This window comes from Sphaerodactylus townsendi, linkage group LG03 (assembly GCF_021028975.2).
Source record: "Sphaerodactylus townsendi isolate TG3544 linkage group LG03, MPM_Stown_v2.3, whole genome shotgun sequence".
In the NCBI taxonomy this organism is placed as follows: Eukaryota; Metazoa; Chordata; class Lepidosauria; order Squamata; family Sphaerodactylidae; genus Sphaerodactylus; species Sphaerodactylus townsendi.
Window position 1 is genome coordinate 138419977 of NC_059427.1, and position 18767 is coordinate 138438743.

At 43.6% G+C, this 18767-nt stretch overlaps 1 protein-coding gene across 1 annotated transcript in view; it reads right to left on the reverse strand.

Annotated features, from left to right (window-relative positions):
• Positions 1-18767, reverse strand: part of DIP2B (disco interacting protein 2 homolog B) — a 196210-nt gene that overhangs the window by 19778 nt on the left and 157665 nt on the right. The window contains exons 16-28 of the mRNA XM_048487433.1: positions 18499-18618; positions 15794-15908; positions 14428-14567; positions 10864-11000; positions 10092-10096; positions 9145-9241; positions 8306-8433; positions 7308-7422; positions 5476-5677; positions 4611-4720; positions 3113-3193; positions 2458-2581; positions 87-208 (exon numbers count right to left, since the gene is read on the reverse strand). Coding sequence (XP_048343390.1) covers positions 87-208; positions 2458-2581; positions 3113-3193; positions 4611-4720; positions 5476-5677; positions 7308-7422; positions 8306-8433; positions 9145-9241; positions 10092-10096; positions 10864-11000; positions 14428-14567; positions 15794-15908; positions 18499-18618 — 1496 coding nt within the window. The remainder of the gene's footprint in view (positions 1-86; positions 209-2457; positions 2582-3112; positions 3194-4610; positions 4721-5475; positions 5678-7307; positions 7423-8305; positions 8434-9144; positions 9242-10091; positions 10097-10863; positions 11001-14427; positions 14568-15793; positions 15909-18498; positions 18619-18767) is intronic.

The following is an 18767-nucleotide window of genomic DNA, read 5'->3' on the forward strand; positions in this document are numbered from 1 at the left end:
AGAAAGAGCTATGCTGTTACACAGAAACAAGAGGGCACGCACAAAACTATCCATTGACCAGCTGCTCTCAGTTTTCTGCTACTCACATCTACAATCATCCGCACGGTGGGCAAGGTGGCAGTGAGGTTCTGAGCATGAGGAGGCCTGACAGTCACTGGAATGCAACCAGCATACAAGCAGCCATAGAATGCTGCAATGAGCTCAATGCCTGTAAGGACCAAAGACAGTACAGATGTGAAAAATCAGCTAAATGCCACATATTTGCCTTTTTTTGGGTACCAAGCTCCTTAGACATCTGATGGCAAACAGTTCACCCACAACCCAGCTGGAAATGCAAGCAAAGAAGGATCTCTGAACAATTCTTTTGTTGACCAAGGATTGTCAGAGGTGTGTCAGAATAATGCATAGGTGTCAACCTCAGGCCCTCCAGATGTTCATGAACTATAATTCCCAGCATCCCCTGCTATAATGGCCAAATGGCCCTGCTGGCATGGGCTGATGGGAATTGTAGTCCACGATCACCTGGAGGGCCTGAGTTTGACACCTATGCTCTAGTGCACAGGTGTCAAACTGGCGGCCCTCCAGATGTTCATGAACTGCAATTCCCATCAGCCCTTGCCAGTATAGCCAATGCTCATGTTGGGAGGGACTGATGAGAATTGTAGTTCATGAACATCTGGAGGGCCACAAGTTTGACACCCCTGCTCTAGTGCATCCAAATCGAGGGTCCGAATGATCTAGTACATAGGTGTCAAACTCGCGGCCCTCCATATGTTATGGACTACAGTTCCCATCATCCCCTGCCAGCATGATCTAGTACATCCAAGTCAAGGAGGACTGCTATGAACTGCATTTGTCTGATGAAATAAGGGTGGGATTTCAGCAGCATTGATCTGGAAGCTCAACTCTGCCAGCAGCTGCACTGTAATGCAGAAATGTTGGAAAGGAGCTCATCAAGAATCCATAAGCCAGTTGTCTACATATGGAAAAATCATAATGCTGCAATGTTGGAGGTGGCAGTAGCCACTGCCATGTATTAAAAAGGATCCTCAGGGCTGCTGAAAGTGTGAAAGGGACTTTGCACCAGTAGCAAACAGATCCAACAGCAAAACAAAAGGATTTGATGCTGAGATCAAACTGGAACATGGAAGCATATGCTCATGAGGTTGGCTGACAGAGATGATTTCCATGAAACAAGTTGCAGATCTTCCTCCCTACGTTCACATGACTTCATTGGTGCCAAATAATTCTCACTGCCAAATAATTCTGGATTTGTCCTGCATGTTAAAAAGCCATGTGTAGCTATATCAGGCAATTCAATCTGCCATGCCTTTCAGCCACGATAAGCAATTATGTCTAGATGTATACATTTGTTGTTCTATAAGCCAAAGGGCCTAGTTTTGGAAGAGTAGAGCTGGCATGGAAAAATGGCTGGACTAAGATCTGGCTGTTCTGAGTTTCAATGCCAACATAACCATGAAGATTGCTGGATGGTTTCATTTTCTTATATACTTTACTTATAGCCCACCTTTCTCCACAGTGGAGAACCCAAAGTAGCTTACATTTTTCTCTCTCACCCAACCGCACTTTTATCCACACAACAACCCTTTAAGGGAGTGTAGGCTGAAAGTTTGTGACTGACCCAAGGTTACTCAACATGGGCTGGCAGAGAGAGAATTCAGATCTGGGTCTCCAAGATCCTAGTCCCGTGGTGGCGAACCTATGGCACTCCAGATGTTCATGAACTACACTTCCCATCAGCCCCTGCCAGCATGGCCAATTGGCCATACTGGCAGAGGCTGATGGGAATTGTAGTCCATGAACATCTGGAGTGCCATAGGTTTGCCACCACTGTCCTAGTCCAACCACTACACCACAGTGGCTACTCATACACACACAGCCTAAACTGTTGTAAGTAATAATATGGAGAAGCGAGCAACCAGGTGCACCACTATGAGCTCCTCAAAGAACGAGTGGAATAAGAACATGCATAGCGGCATTTTCTGCTTTGAGGCTAGTAGAGCCAAGTGCCAAACACAGTTGCAGCTTAATTCTAGTAGTTTCTAGAAGGTAATTCTGCACAGGCACAGAACTCGGTCTTACCCACACTGACATTCTCAAGAAGAATCCCTAAGTGCCCCTCATCCAAATTGTGGTGGAACTTTCCCCAGGGGAGAAGCAAGTATCATCCTAGTGAGTATACTGCAGAGAACAGTGGGAAGAACATTTTCCAGAGCAGCATTCATGCTTCACGACACATAAGAAGATTTGTTTCAAGGCTTTACCCACAAAGGGAGGTGCAAGAAGAGAAAGGTTGGCTTGGTGAAAGCTCATAAGTAGTGGGGGTCATCAGCCATTCTGGCGTGTCTTAAATATTTATTACAATGTTGCTATATGATTTGCCCTGAATATGTCATTCCAGACAGGCTGCTCATCTGTGCTAAATGTGTCTCTTACCAGGAGGATAGAGCAGCACCACGTTATCACCAGCATTGAGGTGTCCCTTTTCAAACAGAATCGATGCGATTCGTTCAGCCCGCTTGTGCAGCTGCAGGCATGTCGCTGTGCACACTGGGGCTCCCTGAGAGAGACATAGAAAGGAGAATATTCTAGACAAGTAAGGAGAGCATGAAGGAACACACTAGGCAACAGAGGCGTAGCAAAGGGGGGAAAGCGCCCGGTGCACTGGTGTGTCCTCCACCCCTGCCACGCCCCAGAACACCCCCACCACACCCTCACAGGGGTACATGCCCAGTGCGTCACACATCCTCCAGCCCCCTTGGAACTACACCTCTGCTGGGCAAATACTGGCCGCTGTAGGTCTCTACAGCTCCACTTGCTCCCCACCCCAGTTCATTCAAGCTGATACAACAGATTCCTTTGGGGAACATTTATTCTCTGTGCATCTTGTCTGATATTGAAAGAGCCTTCAATTACCTTAACTAACCTACCCACCCACCCCTTTGCCAAGGAGTAATTAATGCGGTACACAACCTTTAAGCTACCACTAAACCCAGAAGAAACACATCTCCCCCACCATTCTACAGGGAACATGATACATTGAAACTTTCGCTAATCACCCCAATATAAGTTTATGAATCTCTAGTAGTACCTTGGCATTAAGCAGGAGGAAAAGAGTGTGCTCAGGTGTTGCTTGAGCTCGCCACTGGAGCACCTCAGACAGGAACTGATGCTGCAAAGAGAAGAACCCGTGAGTTGCAACAGCAGCCTCAGGATTCCAAAGGCCAATACAGAAAAATGGAAAATGTCCCAGGGTTTTTAAAATTCCATTTTTAATTTTGTTCTTTAAAATCGAATACATGTACAAAGCAAAAGTTGACAACATTATGAAGTACTTATTTCACACACACTTCTGCAACGATTATTAACCTTTAAATGCTAAACTTTCAGAACTTGGCCATTAAACATCAAAACAAAATTAAACTTCATTACTGATGTTCCAAATCTCACTTTTCTCTACTGGATCTTGTTTTAACAGTCCTTAACCTTTAAAACCACTAGTCATTAATTTATTTTTTCCCCTACTTTGCCTAGATATTTTGCCAAGGGCTTCCAATTGCCCATGAACTTGGTTAAATTCTTTTCTTTAAGTAACAAAGTTAACTTGGCCATCTTGGCCAGCTCTAATACTGTCACTATAAATAAAAAAGCTTTGTTAATGTGTGTTTCTTTAAGAACACCGGAAACATCATCAGCATTTACCAAATTGCAAAGGACCCACATAATATTTGTGGTATAGTGGTGAGAACAGTTGCCTTTCAAGATTTGTTTTGAGGAATGATAATGGGTTCAGGATAGGAAGGCACATTTAAGGGGGCTGCCTTGGGATCGGGCGCCATCACTATTATTTACTGGATATGTAATGCTGCTGCTGTGTTTTACAGAGTTTAAGTTATGAATTTTAATTAATTGTGTATTATTGTCTTACTTATTGTTTTGTTGTACACCGCCCAGAGCCCTTCAGGGGTGAGGGGTTCATGAAATCTAATTAACAACAACAACAACGGCAACAATAAAGGAAGCTGAGTGAAATCCCAAGCAGGCTGCATGAGTGAAAGCTTGGTAGGCAGCATTGCCACAGCTTCACCTTTATTGGATGCCCGGTAAGAACATGGTGGGAGCCCAAAGGCAGTGTGAAGCCAGATGGAAAGGTGCTATGAACTGTAATCAGGAATTAGAGAAAGAGCAGGAGCTCCAGGGACTGCACCATCTTTATCTCTGCACCTATGACCCCAACGAGGTTTCTTGTAGGGATGTAAGCTTTACTTCCACATTCCAGCGCTAGCAGGTGATTAGCTAGAACATCCCATGCTAGCTTTGGTGGAGCAGCAGGCACTCACACACGTGGAGCAGCGATTTCCCCTGGTTATGCAGCAGACTGAAACACTTCTTTCCTACCTGCTAAGGTGTAAGGGCTAAAAGAAGTGCACAGTCTAACAAAGCATCCCCATGACACTGCTTGCCAGCCCTGGACTCTGATGCTTCGTTTTGGAAACTATCTATTGGACCTGGGATGATAGTCAGGTGCAGGGAAGTGATTTTTAATTTGTTTTTTTTTCAAGGCTGAATGAAGAGTCACAGGAACTCACCTTTCTCACTAAGTCATTCTCTTCTATCTGTCCAAGGTCCCTCCCAGAGGCCTGTGCGATGCGTTTCCCAGCAACCAGGTTCCCCACCATCACAGAGGCAGGGCCAACACCTGTTGGCAAACACCAGCAGAAAACACTTGGTAAAGGAGGAAAAGTATACAGTTGGGGGGAAACAGGTTCTGAAGGAAAGGAATTAGATTCATAAGCATATGGCTGAGTCTTACAGCCTGCATTTTTGGGACTCAGTGAGGCAAAACTGGTAGAGGGACAAAGGTGAAGGGTTAATGGGGAGGAGGGAAAAATTCACTCTAAGAGTATGCAAATCCTCCCAGTGTCAGCTACAAGGCCTGAGTGGCTAAACTCTCAGGGAGATTTAAGAAAGCCAATACAGATCTGAGAAAGAAAAATCAGATGCAGCTAGAGTTTCCGGAGATCTGGACATGAGCAAAAAGTAGATGAAATGGGCCAGGATTGGGCACATGGCACTGTGACTCAAAGGAAAAGAGGGCTTAGGTCACAAAACAAAGCCTCCGGCTTTTGAAAATTATGAGAAAATAAATTTACAGGATTTAGAGATGCTTTCTAATGAAAGTCAGCTGAACTGCAGTGGCCAAGCCATGAGCTCCTATTCATCAAAAATATTATTTCTGAGCATTCTGACTACAGAATACATTTTTCTCATTCCATCCCATCTCCACTTCACAGTCTGAAATGAAATCCTATAAGGAAATGCTGGGGGAAAACTATAAAGATGTAGGATTCTAGTGAGGACATTTTCACAGGCTCCAAGAACAACCTTTATATCCATTGGACAGGATTACTCTTCAAGAGGCTTTTCCTTTGTCCAAATATTAAGGTGCCTCACCTGGTTGTTTTTGCCGGGGTTTTGGAAGGTTGGTGACACATGTGTGCGGGCACATGAGGATGTTACATGGGTGCAGTGACCCCTCTAGGAAGTGTTGCTTGGTCTGAGATATATGGATCCCTCCCAGAGGAGTTTTTGGCAAAGTATTGGCTGGAACAAGAGCGAGGCAATATACTCCAACTTGATGAATGCTGTCAATTGCCTAAGAACAAGAAAACAGAGGATCATACTCCAAAAAAGAGTCTAATAGTTAGCAATCAGCTTCTCTTGAGAGTGCCAAAAGAGACACAAGCAAATAAGCCAAGACATGTTTTGCAATATTGTAAATATAACCACTAGCTGGATAGTTGCTATGCTGAGTATAATAGGCTGAGCTATGATACTGCTAGGAGACAAGCAGGCACATAGTTTCCTACAAAGGTATCAACAACATTCACATAAGAAACCTTCCAGGCTGAAAGCACACAGACAAGGGATTGGGGGGAGAAGAGATGTGATCTGGCCTGCAGGGTTTGTGCCCTGGTGCTTCTTCTCTCTGTATTGGGAGAATCAACCCAGGGATTCTATGCAACCTGTGCATGAGCATTCACACAAGTTCCTCTTCCCAGATGAAAGTACACCAAGCCATGCCACACCTCCTTTATTCTGAAACAAATTTTAACGGGTTCTCAGAAAAAAATATCCAAGAGACCCATACACAAAGGAAAACAAAAGGAATTGGGGTTTGTTTTGCTTTTGATCTTACACAAATCTCCTCTGGAATCACAACCCCCCAGCACTCCATCACCAATAGTAGCAATGGCCAACAGGTGTCTTGTGGGGCATGGCCTGGGCTTTGCCAGCTTCAGTATATTAATTAAGTATATTAAAACATTTGCCCAATCATTCACAAAAATGTTTTCAGATTGAAAGCAACATGGATTCTCTGCAGTGTAATGTTGCATTTTTGTAACAAACGTGTTTGTACATACTGCTATATCTGGGACCAAGTGAAACTTTTTCTGTTAGGCACTTGCTAAGTTTATTGTAATGCTTAGCCATCCATGAAGGAGTTAGCGGGGGGAAAGTGAAAAAAGTTCCATTCTCTGGATTACTAGTGAGAACAACTGGCCATCTGTACTAACAGTGTGCCACTTCGGGAAGCACATGTTGCCCATCCTGATCTTGAGGAGCTATTGTTTGGATAAGATCCTCCATCATGCTTGACAACAGAAGAAAAAAATATCTAAGAGACCAATATGCAAAGGAAAACAAAAGGAATTGGGGTTTGTTTTGCTTTTGGTCTTACACAAATCTTCTCTGGAATCACCCCCCCTCCCCCCCCCCAAAAAAAGTATTTTCCTATGGATTCCCTTCCTCACAGAGGTATGGAACTCACTCCCCGCAGCGTCCTCTGAACTGTATTAAACTTTACACACCGGGCAAAGACACTGTTGTTTTCCTAGATTTTTAATTGATTCCAGTTTAAGGGTTATATTTTCTGCTGGGGTGTGATTTCCTTTTTGCCTTCCTTTCCTTGCCCTTCGAAATGATTATATTTTTCTCTGCTTCCTACATTGGTTGTTTTTATGCTATTTTTATTTCTGTTGACTGGAGTTGATTCCTTCCACGTGATACTGTTTCCTTTCTGATTGCTTTCAAACTGTTTTTCAGATGCTGTGTTTTTAGTTGTCTATTTGGAAGCCGCCTTGAAAAAGCTTGGGCATACAATCACCTTAAATTGAAAAATGACAACATACTGGGTGTTTTCTAAACAGCTGCCACCAACCTATCAAAAAACAGAACATCCCTTCCACCCACCACCCACCTCCCCATGTCCAGACTGCTCTGACCTGTAGCACTCGGCTCATCCACTGAAAACTGTCCTCTTCAGAAGCATCCGGACGCTGTTCAGCAACCACCACAATCCTCTCATCATAGAACACGGTCACAGAAAACACTGCAATCCTTAAAAGGGACAGACAAATATAATGCAGCATATATTCTCTCTCAATGAATCCACATCCATTCATTTAAATGCAGTTATCTGCAATACCAGAGGAGAAGTCCAATGACACCATATAATCTCCAATGTTATTTAATATCTATATGTGCCCTCTTACCAGGTTAATTGGAGTTTTGGGCTTGGGTGCCATCAATATGCTGATGGTACCCATTTCTGTTGATAGATGGTTATCCAGAAATCACCTCAGATGTTCTGGCCAGCTGCTTGGATGTCATGGTGAGATGGTTAAAACGGAGCCATCTGAAGCTGAATCTATCTAATATGGAGGTCCTGTGGCTGGGCTGGAACGAGTCAGGTAGGGTTTGCCAACTGCTGACTCTTGATGGTGTGCAATTAATGCCTGTGCCTCTCCCAAAGTGTCCCCTGACAGGCACTGCAATCAGCAAATAATAACTTACTTGGTAATCCCTGGCCTGAAGGACATCCAGCTGACCCTCACCGCGTGGAACACTTTGTCTGATGAGACTCAGGCCCTGTGGGACTTGATTCAGTTCTGCAGGGTCTATATGACAGAGCTGTTCTATTGGGCAGATGGTAGTGCCATCTAAGTGGCCTCCCTCTTCTTTCTCTCCTCAGTGGGATTTTTATCAGGATAGGTATGGGATAACAGCAGGAAATAGCAAATTGCCATCTGAGGTTTTATGGATTTTTAATGATTTTATTTTGAATTTTTGATATGCTGTGAGCTGCCCTGAGCCCACAAGGGTAGGGATGGCGTAAAAGTTTAATAAAACAAAAAATTAAATTAAAAAATAGCTCAGAGACTCAAAAAACCACCACTTGGCAGGATAAAGCAACCGTATTATGATCTAAGGAGACACTAACCTTCCTCTGTAAACCGTCTTTATAGATTCAACTGCCAGTCCAGTGGCCACAATGTCATCGGCATTATGTCTGCGTCCACTAACAACCAAAAGTCCATCTATTTTCCCAACAACAAACACCAGGCTTCCCTGCAAGACAAAAGTCGTCAGCAAACAAAATAATGCTCTCCCTTCCACAGGAATATAAACTGTCTTGTCTTTGTTAGTTCTCTCTACTCAGGTGCAATAGAGGCAGGTTCTTTTTTTTTTTAAGGACAGTTCTGCAAGGTCTCATGCCTATAGGTTCCCAATCCCATGTGACTGAGGACCATTGGCCTAGAAAGTGCAATCCCGCCCCTGAAAGCCTGAGCAGCATTAATCAGTCTGCCCCAAAGGTCCAAGGAGGATGTCAACCCATTTCTTTCTTTTTTATTATGTATAGCTTATTAAGGTAAGTATTGTACAAGGTTACATAGTCTGTATAGTATACATTTTATAAAGGTAGTTAAAAACAATTTCCTCCCCAACTTAGGAGTTTCGCAATTACATCATTGTTTAACGAAAGACTTCCCTTTCTAAAGACAACCCATTTCTTGAGGAACTGAAAGAGGACAAAGAAAACAAGCAAGTGAGATTAAAGTGTTTCCCTGATTTTAAACTGAGGGACAAACTTGGCCTCACACAGATTGGGAAATGCTGATCTAAGGAATTCAACTACTGGGCTCTTGGCTATATTTCCACCCCAGAGGAATTATGTCTGGGCTTTTTAAAGCACATTTGTCAAGTGGAAGAAATGTTCAGACTTTTAGTGTATCACCCACCCCTAGAGGCACCAAATGAAACAAAAGCATCTCAACGTACAGGTCCAACAAAGCCCAGCAAAGAAGCCCAAGAGCGCCTGAGGCAGTGACATACCATACAGGGAGAGCCAGCTATGAATTCACCAGGAGGATGACCGCTGAAGAAGGAGAACAGAAAGGCCACTGGTGACAGGAGAGGCAATGCACGCGAACACAACACACACAGATGATGCAGCATGTCCTCAGTGTAGCCCTTTCCAGCTGCACCTAGCCCGGGGAAGGGGAAAATCAATCCTTGCTCTAGGATGTATTTTCCTTACATAACCCTAGTGCTGATATTAATTGGAACTGAATGCAAGCACGGGCAAAATCAGTGGCTCTCCCTGACAGGCACAAGAGAGCTCTGCTAAACAAAAGGCAGTGAGACGGGGAAAGCAGGGCAGCATCTGCAGCTGTGGCTCTCTGAGAAAGCCAGTTCCCCCTCTGCATTGCAGTCTTTACTCCCATTACAACAGAACATGCGTGACCCACCTCTGCCGCCTCTCAAGGGCTTTTCTTTATTCTGGAAAAAAAACTCGTACTCAAAAAGATCAGACTTTTTTTTAAAAAAGAGAGATTGGATTTTTGCCACAGATTGGTTTAACAGATGAGAATGTAAAGAAGGAAGGGCAACAGGGCCATAATAGGAAATAGGGAGAGCAATTTTATCTGATTCCTCCACGTTGCTCAAGAGCAGGGGGGGGTGGGATCCACCAGAAATGGGGGTCGACTTCTCTGCTATGTGTGAGAGAGTGTTCAGAGATATGGTGCAGGTGGGGAATAGAAGCCCTCTACAGCTCCATATTGCTTCTAGTTCTTGGCTACAAGGCATTTTCAAACTTCACATTTATCATGAGAGCAAGAATCTTGCTGTTATTAAAAGTTACAGTTATTAAAAGTTACAGTTACAGTTGAAATTTTTCACGCACGTTGAAGCTTGCAATAATTGCAATAATTGCAATAATTTACGAGCTCTATACAATACAAACAGAAATGCAAGCATCTCATGTTTTCATCCCTTGAACATATACAGAGTTTCAGGAGAAACTTGTTTACTGGGAAGTGCAAATGTTTTTCCAATCCCTTGGATGGGAAACTCTTTGACTTCAAAAGAAAGCCAATTCTGAGGTCTTAGACCTCAAAGCAGGGTGCCCAGCATGGTACCTATGGGAATCATAACATGCACTGACACCTTTCGTGGTGCCTGCCAAGTATTTTTAGGAAGTGGGTAGGGTCAGGTAGGGCTTTTGCCCAGCAAGGCTTCTATCAGAGATGTGATTGGCTGTGCAGATTTTTTAAAATGTTCCTTTGGCAGCACCACAGCACAAGGAGCTGCACTGTATTGCTGAAGTTAAACTGTGGTAATCATGTTATGGCTGCCTCTGTCTCTAGGGCAGCCATTTGGTTGCTGTACATTCAGTACTTAAACTGCTGTGGTCTAGCTGTTATGAGCATAAACACAGGATGTTCAAACCACAGCTAAGCCACAGGTTTACTTGTGGCCCTTCCCAAGCCATCCTTTCAGCCTGAGCTTACCGCTAAAGCTGCTACTTCGGGTTCACCTTAAGGATATAGCTTACAGGACTGTTGTTAAGGGCTACTGAAATAATATACATTATGTGCTCTAAAAATATTTCCTTCCTACCCACTTGTTCCGTATGCTCCCAGATGACCTCTCTGTTAACTGGATCAAGCAGCACAACCATGTTGAAACTAAAAATAGGATGCATAAATTACATACCTCAAATGTATTTTTAGTTACTCCAGTTAGCCCGTAATACATCATCCCGCCAGTTCTGGAGCTGACGCAAATTTCCCCAATTTCATCAGTCTTGCAGAGCTGGGGAGGGCCATCAGGCTTCACTATGCACATCATTCCTAAAACAAAGGAGAGGAAATGTCACATCTAGGCTTGGGCTTGGGATTTTGTGACAGTTGAAAATACAGAAAGCATCCTAAGAAATGCGATAAGACCAAGTCTGAGAACCAGATGTACTTTGAGGACTTCAACACATATTATGATGTGTGCTTCAACTACTTCCTTATGAAGCAACTATTATGTGCAGGTCAGAATTGCTACTTCATGATTTCAAGTGTTCAAGCTGAACACTAAACTCTAATGTCTTAACACCAGCCCAAGCATTTAAAAACAAACTCAAAACAAGCACACACAGACGCATATATCTACAAGCACCACCAGACACAAATATCTAAAAGCACTACCAGATAGGAGAAGCAGTGGCATAGTGGTTAAGAGTAGGTGTACTCTAATCTGGAGGAACCAGGTTTGATTCCCCACTCTGCTACCTGAGCTGTGGAGGAGGCTTATCTGGGGAATTCAGATTAGCCTGTGCATTTCCACACACGCCAGCTGGGTGATCTTGGGCTGGTCACAGTTCTTCTGAGCTCTCTCAGCCCCACCTACCTCACAGGGTGTTTGTTGTGAGGGGGGGAAGGGAAAAAAGTTTGTAGGCCCCTTTGAGTCTCCTGCAGGAGAGAAAGGGGGGATATAAATCCAACTCTTCTTCTTCTTCTTCTTCTTCAGACTTGTTTCTTCATAAGAAGAGCAAACCTATCCAAGAATGGGTGATACTTTAAGTCCTATGTTAGACCTGAAGCCCTTCTACAAGAGGACGCAAAACTGGTAAGTGGAAGGTCTAACAAAGGACTTGATAAGTGGTGGGATTCAAATAATTTAACAACTGGTTCTGGTGGTGTGATTCAAATAATTTAACAACTGGTTGTTTACAAGCATCATTTTAACAACCGGTTCTGCCAAAGTGGTGCGAACCTGCTGAATCCCACCACTGGACTTGAGGTGTCACTCATTCTTGGATGGGTTTGCTTTCCTCATGAAGTAACAAGTCTATAGTCTAGAAGTGCTTCTGATATGTAGGTGGCAGCTGTGACCAAAAGTGCCTTTTATCAACTTCAAGTGGTTAGTCAAATGCAGCCTTCCTGGCCAGAACACGATATATCTGCTTGGTCCATGCACTGGTTACATCACAATTTGATTGCTGCCATGTGTCCTACATAGGACTACCCTTGAAAAGAATTTGGAAACTGCAACTGGTACAGAATGCTGCAGTCAAGATGCTGACTGGAGTGGGTTGCAGGCACTGTATCACTTCAGTCTTGGCTCATCTGCACTGGTTCCCAGTTTGCTTCCTTACACAATTCAAGATGCTGATGATGACCTTTAAAGCCCTATGTGGCTTGGAACCAGCATACCTGAGGGACAGGCTACTCCCTTACAACACAACACAACCACTACTGTCATATTCAGAAATCCAGTTTTGGCAGCCCCTACCTTCTGAGATAAGGCAAGTGGCAACCTGAGAGGGGGTCTTCTTGGTATGGGACCAAAATTCAGGATCTCTCTCCCCAGAGACAATCGTCTGCCCCCTACTTCTTGCAGTCTTTTGCCATTGGATGCCAGTTTTTTTGTTTTATTTGATATTAGCAGGACACCCGTGCTTCGCTCTCTATGAATTTTGGGGTGACATTCAGCATACTTCTTTACAGCCTGTTTGTGAACTTTGGGGTGACATGCAGCATATTTCCTCACAGCCTGTCTGTGGACTAATGGGTTTGTTTTTGCATATTTTGCAGCAGCTTCCTGTAGTTGTCTTTTTCTGATGCAATGTGTTATTGCTCTCTTTCACCTGGTGGGCTCCAAAAGACATCATGTGGAAGCAGTCATTGTATTTTTGGGTTGCAGAAAGGAAGTGTTCTGCCATTGGATGCTGATGAATGAGATGGCTGTGAAGAGGTTCAGGGTAGGGTTGAAGGGCAGGGAGCTGGACTGTACTGCCACTGCAGCACATTCTTGGGACTCATCCCACCACTTCAGAGCACGACACCAAGCACAGGGTGATCGGAGGCCAAGAGCAATAAACTTGTCTCCACAGTAAGCAATCTGATATCCATATGCAAAACCCGACAAATGTTTAGTAGTCCAAGGTTACAGTGTGGTTTGTAATCTGTTTTGATAGTATTTGGCTGTAGCGGTGTTGTTAACGTGAGGGTGGGTGGAGGAGTACTTTTTCACAGCCTGTCTGTTAACTTTGAGGTGACATTCAGCATACTTTTTTGCAGCCTGTATGTGAACTTTGGGGTGACATGCAGCATATTTCCTGACAGCCTGTCTGTGGACTGAAGGGTTTGTGTTCAAATAGGTTCACATGCGTTGTGGAGGGCGGTGGTAGAGTGCAGTTGGTGAAGGACATGAAGCTGCTGGTGTGTAACTGTCACCCTTAGAATGTTTGTGAAGCATGTCTGTGGACTGAGGGATTGGTTAGCCCTTAGAATGTTCGCACAGATGGCCAGAGATGAGCAGTTAAAACAGTAAATAGGTAATAAATCGAGTGGAAGTGAATATTTTGGGAAATCCTTTCTTAGTGAGCACCTGGAGTACATAAGGAACAGGTGTGCCACATTTCATGTGTGTGGCTTCGGTGGTTTTTGAGTTCTGTTGATGAGCCAGTGAGTCAGTAGTATTTCGCGTTTATATATATAGATTGCCTCAGTGATCCCTCTTTCCTGCCTTATGACTTAATTTCTACTGTACATTTTTAATTAAATTATATAAAAGACTAGCTGTGCCACTGGAAAACGTGCTTTCAGTCTGTCAATCACTATTAGTTCCAGTAAAAGTCAACATCATATCATTCCAACTGATATTGTTCAGGCCAGCCCACTGTTGGACAACCCATGGCTGCTACTTAAACAAACATGGGGGAATCTTGAGGTGGCATGCTCTTTATGCCTGTCAGCTACCTAACTGGATATTTCTGCTTGTAAGACAAACCACTGGTAGGTCAGCGGTTTGAAACTGTGGAAATATCCAATTATCTGGACATGCACAACAGAAGGTGAGAATATGACGCAGAGGGCCACAAGATTCCTGTTGTATCTGTGCCATCCAGTTTCGGTTGGCTTCTAGGAAAGTACAAACTTACTTCCTTGGTGGGGTATTATCATAGAAGTTTCACTGGTAGAAATGTGAACCTCAAATTGCAAAAATGATTAAGGATGACGGTGCCCTGCCTTTTTTTTTTTTTTTTTTGGCATGAGATGGCTACACTAAGAAACTTACAGATAAAAAGGACTAATTGTTAACACCCAAAAAGGTGTTTAGTATAGTAATAAAGGATCAAGTAACAGCCAATACAGTTTCAGAAATCAAACAGCCTTTGTGGTAAACATGCCAGTTATAATCTCGTTACTTATCCTGATAATTTTTAATTGACTTGGAGGAAGATACCCCAACCCTCCTGTTATTATCCCACCGCTATATCTTTACCTCCTGGCATCACATGTCCAACATCCTGCACGGTAAGAGCAGAATTCTTATCTTCAGTATTTACACGGATGACACCAAAACTCAACCCATTCATTGATAGGATGGCTCTTCCAGGCAAGGGTGCCCCAGGAACACCAGGCCTAAGAAGGAAAGGCAGATTTCACATAAATCAACAGAACACCAGATCCTCCCTCCCTCTCTCTCATTCATTCATTCTTTCATTCTTTCATTCATTCATTCATTCTTTCATTCATTCAACCTTTATTGGCATAAGAGAGGTTATCACAAAATATATGCATATGAAGTCATTTAAAATCTCTAAAACTTAGATATTTAAATTTTTTTCCAAATACTTGGCCTCTCTCTCTCTCTCTCTCCCCCCTCACTCTAGCTCTCTCGCTCTCGTTCCCTCGTTCTCTCTCTCGCACTCCCTCTCTCTCTTGCGCTCATCCCCCCTCTCTCTCTCGCTGTTGCACTCGCTCACTCGCTCGCTTTTGTGTGCACACATACACACACAGAGAAATCTGGTAAAAGTGGGTTTTCCAAAAGCGCTTCAGAACAACAGATATCATTAACTTCTAGACTCTGGATAAATGTCATAGACCATTTCACATTAAGTTACCTATTTGGAAAAGACCAACATTTAAGCACTCTAAAAAGTTGTCCAAACTTTAGTGGAGCCTACACTGTATTGGGACACATACAGAAAATCCACTTCTTGGTGACGAAAGCAAAAATCATATCAAAAAGAAAAACAAACTGTATTAATCTATCCAGGGACACGTGTGGGATTGTGTGGGATGTGTCCTTTATTTTCATGGATAAACTTAAAGTTATGTTAGCATTCTAACAAATGTCAAAAAGGAAAAAAAATCCTGAAACTGATCTGTGTACTACAAAGACCCTAAAAGGATGAAATCGACCAGGAGCAGATCTGAAAAGGGCGTGTGTCTACTTCCCATTCTAAACTAAAATACAGCATGCATCAGATAATAATGACAAACAGTTGTGCTTGTTTTTGAAACTGAAGTTTTTAAAAATCATATTTTCTGATAAACAGAAATCAAAGTTCATTATTCGTTAATCACTATAAACTAAGAACGGATAAATAAAATTTATGAGGGGCACTCCAAAGATGCATAAATGTCCTATTAATTGTGATGTCCTATTAAAGTGATGTGTAGCCCCACACATGCTACCACCAGTTTTTGAGAAAAGAAGCCAATAGTTATTCTGCAAAGCAGTGAATATGCCCACAGAAACCACAGGTTTTTTTTCAAAAAAGTCCCTAAACATACATGCCACCTAGCAGTCTATCCTCTGAAACACAAAGAAGTGCAGCTGTCCCAAGCAAACATGGACGTACCTCCGAATGGCTACTGTCATGGCTTCAGGAGATGTTGCACAAGGGCATATTGCCTCTGGTTTCAGCCCATGGCTCTGGAACAAGCTCAAGAATGCATCGCAGGAGGACACAGACCCTGAAAGGCCAACACTCTCATTTAAAATTGGGAATTAGGGGCTAGCAGAAGACAAAGACTACATAGAAAACCACACCATCTACAATTTATATGACCCCCCCTACATATAACAAGATTATCAAAGGGTTTAGTGCACTGCAGACAAGTATAACTGCTCTAATAGAGTGCCTCTTTGTAAAACAAGTCTGCTTCATTTAATTAAGGCACTGCAATATATTTCTGAAACCTCAAGCCTCTTACATGACTATGTGTAGGCCTATTTGAAAAGTGGCTACTCAGTAAGCATAATAAAAACCTGAGAATTATACTGTGGTGTGCATTTATCCATCACATTTCGGTCCAGACCTTACGAGGATGGAACCTTTCACAGAGTCTTTGGATCTCTGAGCACTCTTTGGGGAAGAAAGTTGAAAGGTTTCAGAGATTCCCCTACACCCTGAGGATTAGAACACATATTCTGGTGTAGCCCCCACCCCCCATGTCTGATCCAGAAGCCCTAATGGCATTCATCGATTGCCTCTCATGAACACCATCTGATCAGACATTCAATTAAGCTCCATGAGTGCAGCAACCCCATGCAAATCTGTTGCTCATTTCTCTCAAAGATTCTCCAAGACATCCCCTGTGAGCAATTTGGACATACATATGCCCCCCACGTCTTGTTTGCTATGGTGCCAAAGGATGGTTTTCTCTTTTTTCTCCTGCTGGCAAGTCCTACTTTAATGAAACAGTTTTCATAGGATGTTTTGTGCATCTCTCAATCATTTCATGACAGTTTGGATGGAAACTGAAATCAAGGGACCACGTCTGCACCTCATGCCAGGGAATTTTCAAGTACAATTAAATTCTGCTCCCTTTCTTACAACTTTGTCAACGCTGCCAACATTATCTGCTTTTGGGAAGAGGCAACATACAAACGATCTTTCCATGAGAAAGCCAGTTAGCTATTGCCATTCTAGATTATTGCAAGTAAAAAGAGCTTGCAAAAATATCCTCTGTGTATAGACAACCAATCCTTTTCAATAATGAAAATGCTTAGTGTGCTGAAGCATTTGTTCAGTTGAGTGGTTAAAGCACTCCACCTACATTATCTCGGTGTAATCTTTAAAGCAACTCTATCAGTAAGTCAGAGCTGTCATCCCCACTATTGTAGCTGACAGGGTTGAGCCACAGAGAGCAAGCTTGCTGCCATGAAACTTATTTGACTGGGAAAGGGGGAGTCAGAGTTACAATCTTACTAGTATTGAGGGTGTGAAAAGCAGACCAGGAGAGCTGGGGACACATGCTGAGCATCAAGATCAAAGTGAGGAACAAGTCAAGGGTCACAGCCATTGAAGTATGTTCTCTACAGCCCAGTGTTATTGCCTCACTGCCTGACCTTCTCTTTAAGCGCGCATGTAAAGAGTTGGCAGGCATATAGGGATACTAGACTCCAGATGGAACCAGGAGATCCCCTGGAAATTACACCTCATCTCCATAATACAGAGATCAGTCCCTTTGAAGGGTACACTAGCATCATACCCCATTGAGGTCCCTGCCCTCACAAGACTCCATCCCCAAATCTCCACGAGAACGCTTTCCCAACTTGGATCTTGGAGAATGCTTTCCCAACTTGGATCTTGGAGAACGCTTTCCCAACTAGCATCATACCCCATTGAGGTCCCTGCCCTCACAAGACTCCATCCCCAAATCTCCACGAGAACGCTTTTCCCAACTTAGAATGCTCCCACCAGAATGCTCCTATTCAGCTGAATGCTCCTATTCAGATGCTCCCACCAGTGACCTTGCTATCTACAGGGTTACTCCCAGGCTACAGTCTTCATTGTTACTCATACTTCTATTCAGATGCCCTCAACTATTGACCTGGTTGCCGCCTTTGTTACTCACAGACAAGGTTTCCCCACCCACCCTGGACACTCCAACAGATATATACTCCACTTGCTTTCCCAACATCAGATCCTCTGAAGATGCCAGCCACAGACGCAGGCGAAACGTCAGGAGAGAATGCTGCTAGAACACGGCCATACAGCCCGGAAACTACACAGCACCCAAGAAATGAGGAGCCTCAGAACTGTTCCCTACATTGCAAAGCTCCTAGCCGACATCTCTGAAAACATTCTGGCTCAAAGTGCAGCTCTGCTGGATATGAAGGCAGGATCCAGACACTTACAAGCAGTGGGTGGAACAGCCATGTAGCATTATTTCTCTAGCTTCTTTCATCAGTGGGGGCAATCCCCTTTTCAGTGCTCACAGACATAACAAGACTGAGGGCTGAATCAGAAGAGTGCGGTTCTAACGTCACCTTCCCTCTTGAGGCAGGAATATGCTCTGCTGCCTTGCCTCTTGTGGAATTGAATTACATCTTGCCATACCCAAAATGCAACTTCAGACTATGCTATTTTCATAAGGATCATATTCCAAGGATCATTCTGCACCCTTGTGCATGTGGGTATCCACATCCACAGGCACACATTTGCATACATGCAAACACTTCCCAGTGCCTTCTGCTTAGACGTGCATAACTAGCCACAGTTGTAAAGACTGCTGCCAGAAAAACCAAGGGAGCCTGAGAACAGAAAAAAATACTTACAGGGGTTAGCACCATCAGTTACAATCAGCATCCGCAGGGAACTTAAGCTGACATCTCTTTGGTCCCGATGAGCCATCATGGCCCAGTGCAAATCTCGACATTTCACCAGAGCTACTCTAGCTGCAACCCAAAGAAACAAGAGAAAGGTGACGTCAACGGGCCAGATTCCCAGATCGGTCTATCTCAGATCTTTCCTGCATCTCCCTCCTCCTTGCAGTCTCTTCTGACCCCAGGAAAGTTTTTTCCATGGTTGTGGGTCTCACTTGGGA